At 37.1% G+C, this 13,452-nt stretch overlaps 1 protein-coding gene across 1 annotated transcript; it reads right to left on the bottom strand.

Moving 5' to 3' along the window:
- Positions 1–331: 331 nt before the first annotated feature.
- tpi1a (triosephosphate isomerase 1a) lies at positions 332–12,048 on the bottom strand. Its single transcript, XM_055017775.1, has 7 exons — positions 11,803–12,048; positions 9,382–9,505; positions 8,059–8,158; positions 6,930–7,047; positions 5,592–5,677; positions 3,550–3,637; positions 332–1,190 (listed from the first exon to the last, which is right to left on the bottom strand). The coding sequence occupies exons 1-7, from the start codon at positions 11,912–11,914 to the stop codon at positions 1,072–1,074; spliced, it is 747 nt and encodes a 248-aa protein (XP_054873750.1). The 5' UTR covers positions 11,915–12,048; the 3' UTR covers positions 332–1,071.
- Positions 12,049–13,452: the final 1,404 nt, after the last annotated feature.

Below are 13,452 nucleotides of genomic sequence, written 5' to 3'. Positions count from 1 at the left end.
ACAGAAATCCTGATTTCAGTGCAATATCTATTTATATTACAGTTGAGGTGGTTTGCACATCTGATTCAGATCCTCCAGGGAGACTTCTTTTGGAGGTTTTCTGAACACGTCCTCCTGGGAAGAGACCCAGAACTAGCTGGAGGGATTATATATCTCATCTGGCCTGGGAACACCTCGGAATCCCCCAGGAAGAGCTGGAAAGACTTGCTGGGAGGAGGAACATCTGGAATGACCTGCTTCATCTGCTGCCTCCAAGACCCGAGCCCGGATAAGAGGAAGAACATGGATGGATGGATGGATGGGTTAACAAAACATGACAAACACATTAAACTGGACCTTTCCCCACAGTTTATTTATTTCTTTACTCCTTTCATTGGTCCATTCAGCCAGTGTTGAACTACAGAAGCTTCAGTGCTGACTGGTGACAACATCACAATAAAACTCCCTGATTGTTATATATTTTCTCTTTCTATTATATATTTAAGTACATTCTGTCTGAACTTTACTTGTTACAGACCCTAAATAACAGTTAGTGCAGTGATGTGAGCAGTCTCTTAGCAAACACACAAAACAAACTGGGCTGACTGACCCCCTGCTGGAAATAACATCTGTCATTTCACCCTCAGATTAACAGCAGATGACGCCGTTTGTCTCAGGAAAAACCTCACTAAAGATTACTTCATCTCCCTTCTTGATTTCTTTCTAAAATAGCACATAAAGCAGCTGAAATTATTAGTAGCTAATGAAATATCCTAATTTTCCAGCTGCTCAGAGCCGTTTTGTTGCCTTTTTAAGTCTTTTCATTGAGACTGAAAATAAAGTTTAATGGTATTTAATAACTCAACTCTGTCACCTTGATGTAAAAAGGAAAAAACAGTGACAAGCAAAAAACAACTAATTCACAAAAATAACAGTAAAACAAAAAAACTTACTGATTCACCTGCATTTGACTGTTAAACACATATTTTGCGAATTGAATACACTCATCTGTCCAGTCAGCCCAGTCTGCAGACACAAGGTGACGATCTAAACGGCAGAGTGGTTTTCATCGCTCCCGTTGTTTTTAGGTTTTTATTTGCGAGCGTTGATGATGTCGACAAACTCCGGTTTCAGAGAGGCTCCGCCCACCAGGAAGCCGTCCACGTCGTCCTGAGACGCCAGCTCTCTGCAGTTCGCTCCTGTGACCGAACCTGGAGGACAAACAGAGTAAAAAGACGAGTCAAATTAGCACATTTCTGTTTCGTGTTCGATGAGGAAAGAGGATTTACGACAGCATAAATCCTGCTGGGACCAGTCAGAAAAAGCAAACAAGTTCCACTCAGCCCACCAGTTTTAATGTTGCTCAATTTAATCTTTTAAAATGATTGATAAAAACATTCATACCCACCCATGTAGCAGCAGTGAGTCAAATGTGAAGCTCTACTTTCACTCTTAAGAGCTGAAAATTCATAATGTGACCTCATGCATATTTTTTGGAGTGTAAAATGTAACATATTTGATTTACAGCTAACAGTGTATAAACATCAGTCAAGATAAAGCAGCAGTGGCCCGTTTTCTCTTGATTACATTACTTACATGTGTTTTGATAACAGATTTAATTCAGCTTACATATAGAAATGCAGGAAATACAATTCACAGACACAAAACAACCATAAAAAGACACAAAACAGCTATGAGGAGACACAACATGGCTTTATAAAGTACAAAATGACTGTAAAGAGACACAAAAGGACGACAAAGACACCAAAAACAGCTACAAACAGATGCAAAACGGCTACAAAGAAGTACTAAATGACCACATAGATACACAAAGCAAGCACACTCGGTCAAAACTGCATCTTTAAAAGGTGTCGGGTAAATATGAGTGAAAAGAGAAAGTAGCATAAGATAGAAATACTGAAGTACACCAAAGTTCCACGTAGCTCTTCATAGGGCAAGTGATCATATTTGGTAACTCCCGCCTCTCAGTGAGGTCGAGAAGCATGTGGTTTCCACCCCGCCAATCAGCGAAGATCACACTACGTTACATTACACTACATCATGGCGTTCGACCAATCAGCAGAAGCCTGGAACGGATCAAACTTTCTCTTTTATCCGAAGTTGGAAAAAGACAGACTTGCAGCTCAGTCCTCTTCCATATTTGTGGTTGAAATGTTACAACTAATCATGGTTAGGTGACCAAACTCACACATTTTACAGTTGAGTAGTTGTGCTAAGGGATGATACAGGGAGTCCTGCACACTTTGTTTACATTTTCACAGAAGTTCCAACTTACGGCGAAAATCGACTTACGTCACACTGTAGGAACGGAACTCTGATGTAAGTCGATTTTCGCCGTAAGTCGGAACTCCGCTGAAAATGTAAACAAAGCCATTCCGTGCATCATGATATCGATTGGTTTACATATTTGTACAACTACAGTAACGACCAACAGTCATTAGCTCTCACTGAAACACAACTTTGTGGGAAAATACTGGCAAAAATGTAAACTGTCAGTCTGACTTACGCTGGGAGCCATAATGAAGTTAGTGAATGTAGCATAATCCAATGTGGTGGCAAATGTAGACAAAGACATCTTTTAGCATCATGTGACTACCGTACATACAGTATTGATCCGCTCCGCTCGCCGCGTGATGATGTATCCGTCTGCTTCACTCACCAACTAGTTCTACTGAACCAGTTCCGACGTAACGATGAAATGACGTAAGTCGAGGACGTCGTAAACCGAGGACCTCCTTGTTATTAGTATATACATTTCTTGGAATATTTTTTTTTTACCACTAGGGCAAATAATCGTATGTGGTAACTTCACTGACCTTGAAATTCAACATGAAAATGTCACAAAAGTAAAAAAGTCTTATGTCCTCCAACAACACTCTAGGGTTGAAGTTTTGAATTTTAAAGTATTTTAATGAGTCCCATTAAGAAAATCTACTTCTAGCTCATACAATGTTTCAATCAGCCGTGTCACAGAGAAGACGCAATATTGTCTAAATTTGAAGATAACAGCCAGCATTTTCAACATTTTCCCTCCTTGGTGACGTTCACTGGTGTGTGAAGAAATGATTGGACACAGCAGCTCCCTCTGGGAGAGCTGGAGAAAGGTTTCTGAGCACTTATGGAGGACAAGAGCAGGTTAAGAGTCTCAGAACTAATCCATAAAATTTAGCTTACGACCATGTCAAACAAGTTCATAGTCTTTACAAACGGCTTCAGTGGAAGGAGGAGTAGAGGAAGAAGAAACAAGAGGCTGCAGAAAGTTTTTTCTTGTGCTTTTAAGTAGCATCAGGATGTAAATAAAAGTGCAACGAATGGAAAGGAAAGCTAGAAAGAGAGGAATAATGGGCGACTCCTTTCTCACCTGGGTGTAAAAATCAAATCGTCAGTTTTACAAAGTTACATGAGCGACACAGACGGCGCTGATCCAACATTAGAAAGGTGTGAGAGGAACATTCAGCCAGACCATAAATCCAGTTTAAAATCAGCTGAGGACTGTAATGACTATAAATATATATATTATTTATATATATATGACACATCAGCACTGACCTCCGTAGATGATCCTCACAGAGTTGGCCACATCGTCCGAGACGTTTGCTCTGATCCAGGCCCTCAGCTTCTCATGGACCTCCTGAGCCTTTAACAAAAAAAACACATTTAACATTAGCAGACCTACAGTCTTTCAAAAATCTGTAAACTTGATCTGTCGAACCTCTACACACTAAAAAAAATAAAAAATACTCCTTTCATTTTCATCATTAGAAAATGCCGTCTCTGCAAACGGGAAATCAAAAACGTTCATGTTGTCCTGAACCCAGGAGGGTTTGTGGTCTACAAGGTTCTGGAAATAACCACAGCTGAATGTGATGCTGTCAGCAGTGTGGGCTGAGAAAATACTGGCAGCTTTTATACTGGAAAACTGGATGTGCAGAGTCAGAAGTGTCAGCAGTGTTAGTGGGTTCAATGAGGACAGAAACACTGAAAACACGGACAGTCACAGTAAACACAAAGAACGTCTGACATATGAAGTCTGTTACAAACTGCAGGAATGAATGTTTATTACCTATTGAGAAACAAATACATCTATTTCTAATTTGTATTCCTGATAATAGTTCCAGTTAAAACATCAAGAAAAACTAGATTTGGAAACTAAAATTACAGCATTTCTTCTGTTTATTTCATTGATATTCTGAACCCCAAAACCCAACAGTGAATATGAAAAGCATATTATCTCAAAAATATAAATATGATGTAATTTATCTGTCGGAAATTGTGTAAAATAGAAAAAATCTTTGGATTTTCAACTGTCCAACGGTCCTCGAACTACTCATATGTGATCTGCCGTTACATCGGGAAATTTTACAAAAGCTAAGCTTAAATTTGGATATTTCAAAATCCCATGATTCCCTATAACTAATTAAAATTCACCAAAAAAATAAACTGTTTTCTCTAATTGTAAAAAACAAAAATTGTGAGATTTTTCAGTTGAACTGCAGGCAATGTTTATACAGAGGAGAGAGAAAACAAGGAATGTTTTTCAATAACTCTGAATTTCCCCACTGTGGGATCAAGAAAGGTTTTATCTATCTACCTACCTACCTATCCATCCATCCATCCATCCATCCATCCATCCATCCATCCATCCATCCATCCATCCATCCATCCATCCAACCCCAAAACCCACCAGCAGGTTTGAAAAACTTATCTTAAAAAATAAAAGCCAAAATGACAACAATTATCAGCAGAAAACTGTAAAAACAAAAAGATCCATCAGAATTTCAACGGTCATTGAACTACTCATTCTGGTGGAAAACTTACATTTACTCTACATGCAAAAATAATAATAACTTTCTTTATATAGCAGCCTTTGTTCACAAAGTGCTTTGACAGTTAAAACATGCAACACAGACAATCAAGCAAGATATAGGAGACAAGTCAGATCAGTCAATTAAAATAAATAGTAAAAATGACAATTCATTAAATGAATAATTAGCTAGATTAGCACACAACTCAAACAAAGGAACCTGGCAGTTTGAAAATTAAAGAACAAGATTGAGGGCTAAAACTAAAAATAAAATAAATTAGAGAGACGACATCACACCAAAACCAGGCAGCTAAAAGTCAAATAAAACCAGAGAGAAGATCTAAAATAAACAGGACATAACACAGAATAAAACACTAAAACTAAGTAAAGCTAAAAGTAAACCTCACATAAAAGCATATCTGCAAAAATGGGTTTTAAGAAGTGATTTAAAAGAAGTTAGTGACTCTGCGAGCCTTATCTCCTCAGGCATGTCTGCATTAATATTTACACCAGATTCTGTGCAAAACAAAAGAAATATTTGATGTACTATTCAGCTGAACTGCAGGCAGTGTTTACACAGAGCAGAGAGGAAACACATTAAAAATGTCAAAAAGTTGAGGTGGAAACAAACCGTCTGCAAATGAGACATCAAGTGAACTCACTGTACCTTGTATTGTTCAGGTTTAATGAAAACTTGAGCTACTTTACTGCCTTTTAATGCTGTCACATTAATTATTGGGTTTGATTCATTATCAGTGTCGTCAGCAGAGGGATGTGGTCGTGTTACCTGCTCAGGTGTGGCTGTCTTTCCTGTGCCGATGGCCCACACAGGTTCATACGCCAGAACCACCTTCCCCCAGTCCTTCACGTTCTCTGGAACACAACATCCTCCCTGCGTTAGACGGAAAATACTAAACCTCCCGTTAAAAAATTGAATTAAAACCATATCAACAAGGAAGCAGAAACTAATCGACAAGGAAGCAGAAATATTTGTACTAAGCAGATGAATATGAGCTCCAGTGTTTGCCTTTATCAGTGCTGTCGCCTACTGACAGTTTCAGAAGGAAATAAACAGAAAATTAATTTTGAATTGGCTTCAAACATCCATCAGTTCTCCACCGTGGACTGACAGAAAAGAAAATCCTGCTTTAACAGGGAAGGAAACCACTCAGTCTACTGGAGGATCTTGACCCATTTACATTTTAAATCAGCTGACTCTGAGCACAGAAGTAGAATACATGAGGCCAGCAGGGAGCCGTCATCAATTCTCTGAGAAATGTGACTGCAGACTGAGTGATACAGAAGGAAACAGCCGCAGTTTTTCACATTAAAAGGCAGAACAGTGAAATTCAGTAGCTTAGTTTGTCTTCTAGGAGGTAAACGAGGATTGAATAAGAAAATCATTGACCATTACTGAAGTATTTTTCCCCACTAGTGGGTATAAAATGTCAGAAAACTTTCTAAATATACAATTTTTTTTTTCAATTATGAATTTTCAGTTAGCAAGACAGTTCTTGAGTCATTTAATTTCAGTTGATTCATTGATTAATTGATTTAGTTTTCCTCAGTGCTTAGGAAGCACAGCAAGAATCTAATGATAAATTTAAAAAATCACTTTATATGTTCATTGTTTTATTTTACCTGTAAAACCAAAAGGAAAAAGCAAATAAATAAAAAAGTAATTAAAATATTAAGTTATCAACTTCAATGAAAAACAACAGAAAAGAAATAATATATTATGAGATCTAATTAAATAATATGTATAAAAAAGGGCTTGCTGACTTTAAAAAAAGATAGAAAAAATACATTAAACACATAATAATAATAATAATAATAATAATAATAATAATAATAATAATAATAATAATAATAATAATAATAATAATAATAATAATAATACATTTTATTTGCAATGCACTTTTCATCTCAGCAAAATCTCAAAGTGCTGCATTAAAGATATAAAAGGATAAAACCAAAACAAACAGGTAAAATAAAAATAAAAATTTTAGGGACACATTCGATTAAAAGCTTTTTTAAAAAACATCCCTTATCTGTGGAGCTCTACATAATATTAACTAAAAAGATGAACACATACTGGACATTCATTGTTATTTCTATTATTTACCTGCGATGACCTGCGTCTGAGCGTACACGACTTCTTCTGTGGTGCCGGCTTCACGCTCCTCCAGCTTCTCCCCGATGCAGGCGATCACTCCCAGATCACTCTCCAGAGCGTGAGCCACCTAACCCCACAGACAGGGACAGATTAGGAAAACAGAAATCTCCTTAAAACATTCTCTGAACATTGGCGAAAAACATTATTGTTATGAAAACATCATTAAAACATGTAGGTAACGTAAGCAAGTGTTGTGGGAACATTCTCTGCTAGTTGAATCTTGAATTTCCATCCATCCATCCATCCATTATCTACATACCACTTAATCCTCATTAGGGTCATGGGGGGGGCTGGAGTCTATCCCAGCTGACTCAGGTGAAGGCAGGGGACACCCTAGACAGGTCACCAGTCTGTCGCAGGGCTACATACAGAGACAAACAATCACTCTCACATTCACACCTACGGGCAATTTAGAATAATCAATTAACCTCAGCATATTTTTGGACTGTGGGAGGAAGCCGGAGTACCCGGAGAAAACCCACGCATGCACAGGGAGAACATGCAAACTCCATGCAGAAAGATCCCGGGAAAGCCAGGACGCGAACCAGGGACCTTCTTGCTGCAAGGCGAAAGTGCTAACCACTACACCACTGTGCAGCCCATCTTGAATTTCCTTCAGGATAAATAAAGTATCATCAATCTATCTATCTATAGTCTGTCTATCTATCTATAGTCTATCTATTTATCGTCTGTCTATCTATCTATCTATCTATCTATCTATCTATCTATCTATAGTCTGTCTGTCTGTCTGTCTGTCTGTCTATCTATCTATCTATCTATCTATAGTCAATCTATCTATCTATCTATCTATAGTCTATCTATCTATCCATCATCCATCCATCCATCCATCCATGTGGCAGCACTTAAGTTTAGATACATCAACATTTATCTTTGTGATTAGAGTATCTTATAGTTTTCTGTTTCATCTAGAGGGTCTCTTCTCTGTCCTTCATACAGTTCTGTTCCTGAATTTATTTTATCTTCCAGAGTTCATCTACTATGACAAGTTTTGAGATTGAATGACATCAATGCAAACGTCTTCCATTTGACACACAATCGGTAGGTAAAACAGTTTCACCTTCTGTCCAATCAGCTCGTCACTTTCCCCAAACACATGACGGCGCTCCGAGTGTCCAAGAATCACCCAGTCGACCCCACAGTCCTTAATCATGGCCGGACTGGAGGGAGACGAAACAAGATCAGCTGTTTCAGAACCAGATTTACATCCACCAAAGGCTGTAGCTGTCTACTGTTTTCCTTATCAAGCCATTTGGTGATCATTTTTCAAACAAATCACTTCATAACTAAGGTACTGTAGAATTAAAACATCTTCTGTTGTCTGAACATCTGAAACTCAAATACTTTTCTGAATTTATGATATAAATCAGATGCCGGCAGAAAATTCTCATTTTTAAGACGCCATAGATGGAAAAATCTGACATTTTTACTCAACAGATGATTGAAAAATGAATGAATGACCCAACTGTTGACTGTAATTAACTGACAACCACTTATTTTTTCCAGCAGTTCCCAACACATTTGAGTCTAATAATGTAGCATGAGGACAGACTAAAGACTAAGACAGAAACGAGACAGAAAACGACAAAATCAACACACAAAACAACAAAAACAAGACACAAAATGACAAAATCAAGACACAAATCGACAAAGATGAGACACAAAATGACAAAATCAAGACACAAATCGACAAAGATGAGACACAAAATGACAAAATCAAGACACAAAATGACAAAGATGAGACACAAAATGACCAAATCAAGACACAAAACGACAAAAACAAGACACAAAATGACAGAAACGAGACAGACAATGACAGAAACGAGACAGAAAATGGTAAAAATGAGACACAAAATGACAAAAACAAGACACAAAATGACAAAAACAAGACACAAAACGACAAAAACAAGACACAAAACGACAAAAACAAGACATAAAATGACAAAGACACAAAATGACAAAATCAAGACACAAAATGACAGAAATGAAATAGAAAATGACAAAAACAAGACACAAAATGACAAAAACAAGACAGAAAACAACAAAAACATCATCAACAGGTTATGCTACATGTTGTGGGACACATGTTCCACGTAGAATAATTATTATTTAAAATAATACGTTGATTAAAAAAATGTTCTCACAATTACAAGAGACGTCAAAGAAGAAAGGGGGAACTCCAGACTTATTTGGTATTTTAAAAATATTTTCAGACATTCTCTTCTCCTAGTCTCCACAGGACATGAACATTTAGACAACGACTGCATGTTTTAGGATTTAGTACATGGATTATTTGAAATTTGATGGGTGTCTGATTGTGCATTAATCTACATTTCATCCATGAAATGTCTTAAATAAGTCTCTGAGTGGGAGGCTGAGTTACCTGATCTCTCCTGTAAACGCTCCTTTGGCCACCTTGTAGCAGTTCTGGGCTGCAACGCCGATCCTGAGATCCAAACTGGACCGAGCAAAGTCCAGGTAGATGGACGGAGCTCCACACACCACCTCTGAAGGAAGAACAAGTCTGGGTTTTAGTTCAAGACTCAAGTTTCAAGACCTTTATTCAGCACAAACACAATCATGCAGAGTAGAATGTACAGTGGAATGTATTGTGCACCTGTTCGGACGGACGGACGGACAGACGGACAGATAGATAGATAGATAGATAGATAGATAGATAGATAGATAGATAGATAGATAGATAGATAGATAGATAGATAGATAGATAGATAGATAGATAGATAGATAGATAGATAGATAGATAGATAGATAGATAGATAGATAGATAGAACCTGCTTAATGAGTAATGGAATTTAAACATATATAACTCTCTTTTTATTTTCGTGACCAAATATTTCACAATAAAAGGTATTCTTTAGGTTTTATTTTGGATTACTGTGACATCGAACTACATGTGGTTCAGACAATATCACAACAGTTGACTTCTGCACATCAATGTTTTTGATTTTCACATATTTCTGTTTACTCAGAGACTTTTTGATTGATTTGTCCAACATATTTCAAACAAAGCCTTGAATTTCAACATGGGAAAGAAGCTTTTGTTTTTTTAATTAACCTGAAAAATATTTAATATATCAACCTAAAAATTCACAGATATCTTTACAAATATCCAGAGGCAAATGAGAGATGGTCAAGCAGAAAAAAATTATTTAGAATGACCTCATTATTAGTCGATCTCTGTGGAGTATTATTGTAGATGTACCACTGGCAGCAGCTTTTTGAATTAACGCCAGCCTTTGGAAGTTTCGCTAGCTGATATTAGAATAAAAGACAAATGCTCGAGTTGAAAAAATGAGAGACTACAATGAATTTACTTAAAATTAAGTTATAGCGATGTTCATTTGGGAGGAATGAGACCATTTAAGTGAATCTAACTTAAACAAGCTGCATTATTTCTACTTCTGGGGAATCATGAGCTCAAAGATGGGACTTTTTATGATGGCTTCAAATAAATTTTCATACAATATGCAAAATCTAAGAAAAGATTAAAATTAATTAAAAATAAAATGAATATACACAAATTTAAATAAATTAAGAAATATAAGTAAAAATAAAAAATATCTGAAAACATCATATATAGAGCAAAAAAAATAGAAATAATTTTTTTCCCCAATAGGAAATAATCAGTAAAAGTGGCTGGTTTAGCTCCAGGATGGATCCTTTTAGCTCATATTAGAATATGCAAAATCTAAAATAAAAAAAACAAAAGCAAAAAAAACTATAAATTAATATTTAATAAATAGATATAATTCAAATAAATTAATAAATATCAAGAAAAATAAATAAAGAGAGAGAGAGAGAGAGAGAGAGAGAGAGAGATAAATACATTTTTGAACCACGGAGAGTTTACAGCCAAAAACCGCAGCAGGATATTACTGTTTAGACTATTTACAACAAGAGAGGAGGAAATAGTCAGTAAAAGTGGCAGATTTTTTCATAATTCGAGCCTATTTGATCTAATGTTGCAGATTCTGAACTAATGACATGATGAGGAATTTTAAAAAAGTGAAAATTTCAGGCTTTTATCTGCAATAGTTAATTAACAAATAAATACCGGAAAAATGGGAAACTTCAAATTAAGTTGCAGCAATGCTTATTTGAGAGAAATCTATTAATTTAAGTACATCTGACTTATACCTGTCATATTATTCTGACTTGATAACCCTCATGTCGTCCTGCGGGTCAAAACTGACCCGTTTTAAAGTTTGAAAATGTGGGAAAAAAATATATATTTTCACAGTGAAAAGATCTTGCCAAATTTGGGGGATTTTTTTTTTTTTTTTAATCAAACTTTTAAGGGAAACTTTTAAGGAATTATTGGAATTTTCTTCTTGAACATTTTGCAATTTTTTAAATATAAATTTGGAGAAGTTTTTTGCTGAATTTTTGGATTTTTTTCAGACAAGGTAATAACTTTTTTGGTGTCTATAAATGAGGACAATAATTCAATTTGGATAAACTCCATTCAACTGCATGCTGAAAATGACAACAATTCATGCAAGTCAGTCCAAAAATCCTCCTTTTTTCCAGAGCATGGAGGTGAACTTTTCAAAGACGAGTACAAACACTTCAGGGAAAGTACTTCTACCACAACAGGAACAAACGTCAGAGGCCTTTATGCAACTCATCCTGGACACGTGACTCTCAATGTCACCGTGTCATCTGAGCAGCAGCATCATCCAACCATCGACCACTTCCTGTCCTGCTGATCAACACCTGATCGATCATCTGCATCGATCACCTCAGCGGGTTCTCTCTGATCCTGCAGGTTCCGTCCACTCACCGGTCTGGTCGTGCAGGCTGGCGGTGTTCAGGGTGCTGATGATCCCTCCCAGACTCTCCTTGTTCCCGTTCATCTTCCAGTTTCCTCCCACGAAGAACCTCCGCTGCGCCATGGCGGCTGAACGTGTCCGGTACCCGGTGAGGAGAGGAGCTGGATGAGTCCGGCAGGTGCGTGGGTGTGGATCAGCTGCTGTCGGTCAGAAAAGCGCCAAACACCGGCTGGACGGGATTCTTCTTCTGGTTTGGGTTTATAAAAGGCAGTGGAGCAGCTTTATGGGGAATTACCGCCACCTGCTGGACACCTGGTGAACTCCATGACGCAGGAAATACAGCAAGATTCAAGATTCAAGACCTTTATTGACCACAAACACAATTACACACAGAATAATGAGCAGTGACATGCACACAAACACAATAATAAAAATAAAGAATAAAAACACACAAGAAATGTATCTATCTATCTATCTATCTATCTATCTATCTATCTATCTATCTCTCTATCTATCTATCTATCTATCTATAGTCTATCTATGTATCTATCTATCTATCTATCTATCTATCTATCTATCTATCTATCTATCTATCTATCTATCTATCTATCTATTTTGATCCATTTCTCTGGAAATGTTTTTTTTTTTCCTGTGATCAGTCTGACATCCTGGTTCTTTGGATTTTTTTTACTGTTCAAGTCTGTTTGACTTCAGTCTCAAAACATTCGACTCCAAGCTACAATGAAAGGGTTTCGCCATTTCTTATGCTCAGTATTTGATTCAAGTAGGAAACATTTTGGGTTAAATCCTCCCTAGAATGCTTTTTAATATGAAATACTTGATCATGAACATGAAAAAAAGATATTTTCTTGGAACTGTCATAACTGACAGCATTTCTTAAGAGTTGTACCACAGAAACAGTACTATGATTATTAAATTTCTGTGTGCATGTTTCTGTTCTGTGGCATATTGTCTTTTATAACAGAGTTATCATGCCACAACTCCGTTCTCTGGCAGAAGTAGATTTTAAATGTAATAGATACTCACTGTACAGCCAGAATTTAGCGTCAGCATTAGTGTTTCGTCCTGCTGCTCTGTCCAGTTATGACTCATACATCTGAGCTGTGTTGACCTCAGTAATCCAACTTCCCTCCAGACTGATTCGTCCTCCAGATGTGAAGAACAAATATAACCTGCTTTATTCCTAAATGAGCTGGAGCATTGTTCATATACACTGCTCAGTCATAAAAAAAGTCACACACTAATATTTCATTGGACTGTCTTTAGCTTTGAGTATGGTACTCATTCACTGTGGCATCGTTTCGATAAACCTCTGGAACGTCACAGCATTTATATCTGTCCAGAGGTGCATTAATATTTCACCAAGATCTTATATTGGTGAAGGGAGAGACAAAGTCTTCTCCAGAACATCCCAAAGATCCTCAGTGGGGCTGAGGTCTGGACTCTGTGGAGGACAATCCATCTCATGCTCCCTGATCCACTCATTCTCAATGTAACCCTATGAATCCTGACATCGTCATCTTGGAACATGTCCATGTCATCAGAGAAGAAAAACTCCACTGATGGAAAGACCTGGTCATTCAGTATCTTCAGGTAGTCAGCTGACCTCATTCTTTGGGAACATAACGTTGCTGAACCTG

The sequence above is a fragment of the Amphiprion ocellaris genome, chromosome 15, assembly GCF_022539595.1.
Source record: "Amphiprion ocellaris isolate individual 3 ecotype Okinawa chromosome 15, ASM2253959v1, whole genome shotgun sequence".
Classification (NCBI taxonomy): Eukaryota; Metazoa; Chordata; class Actinopteri; family Pomacentridae; genus Amphiprion; species Amphiprion ocellaris.
The sequence above is the reverse complement of the archived record's forward strand: the minus strand, read 5'-3'. Positions and strand labels throughout refer to the sequence as shown.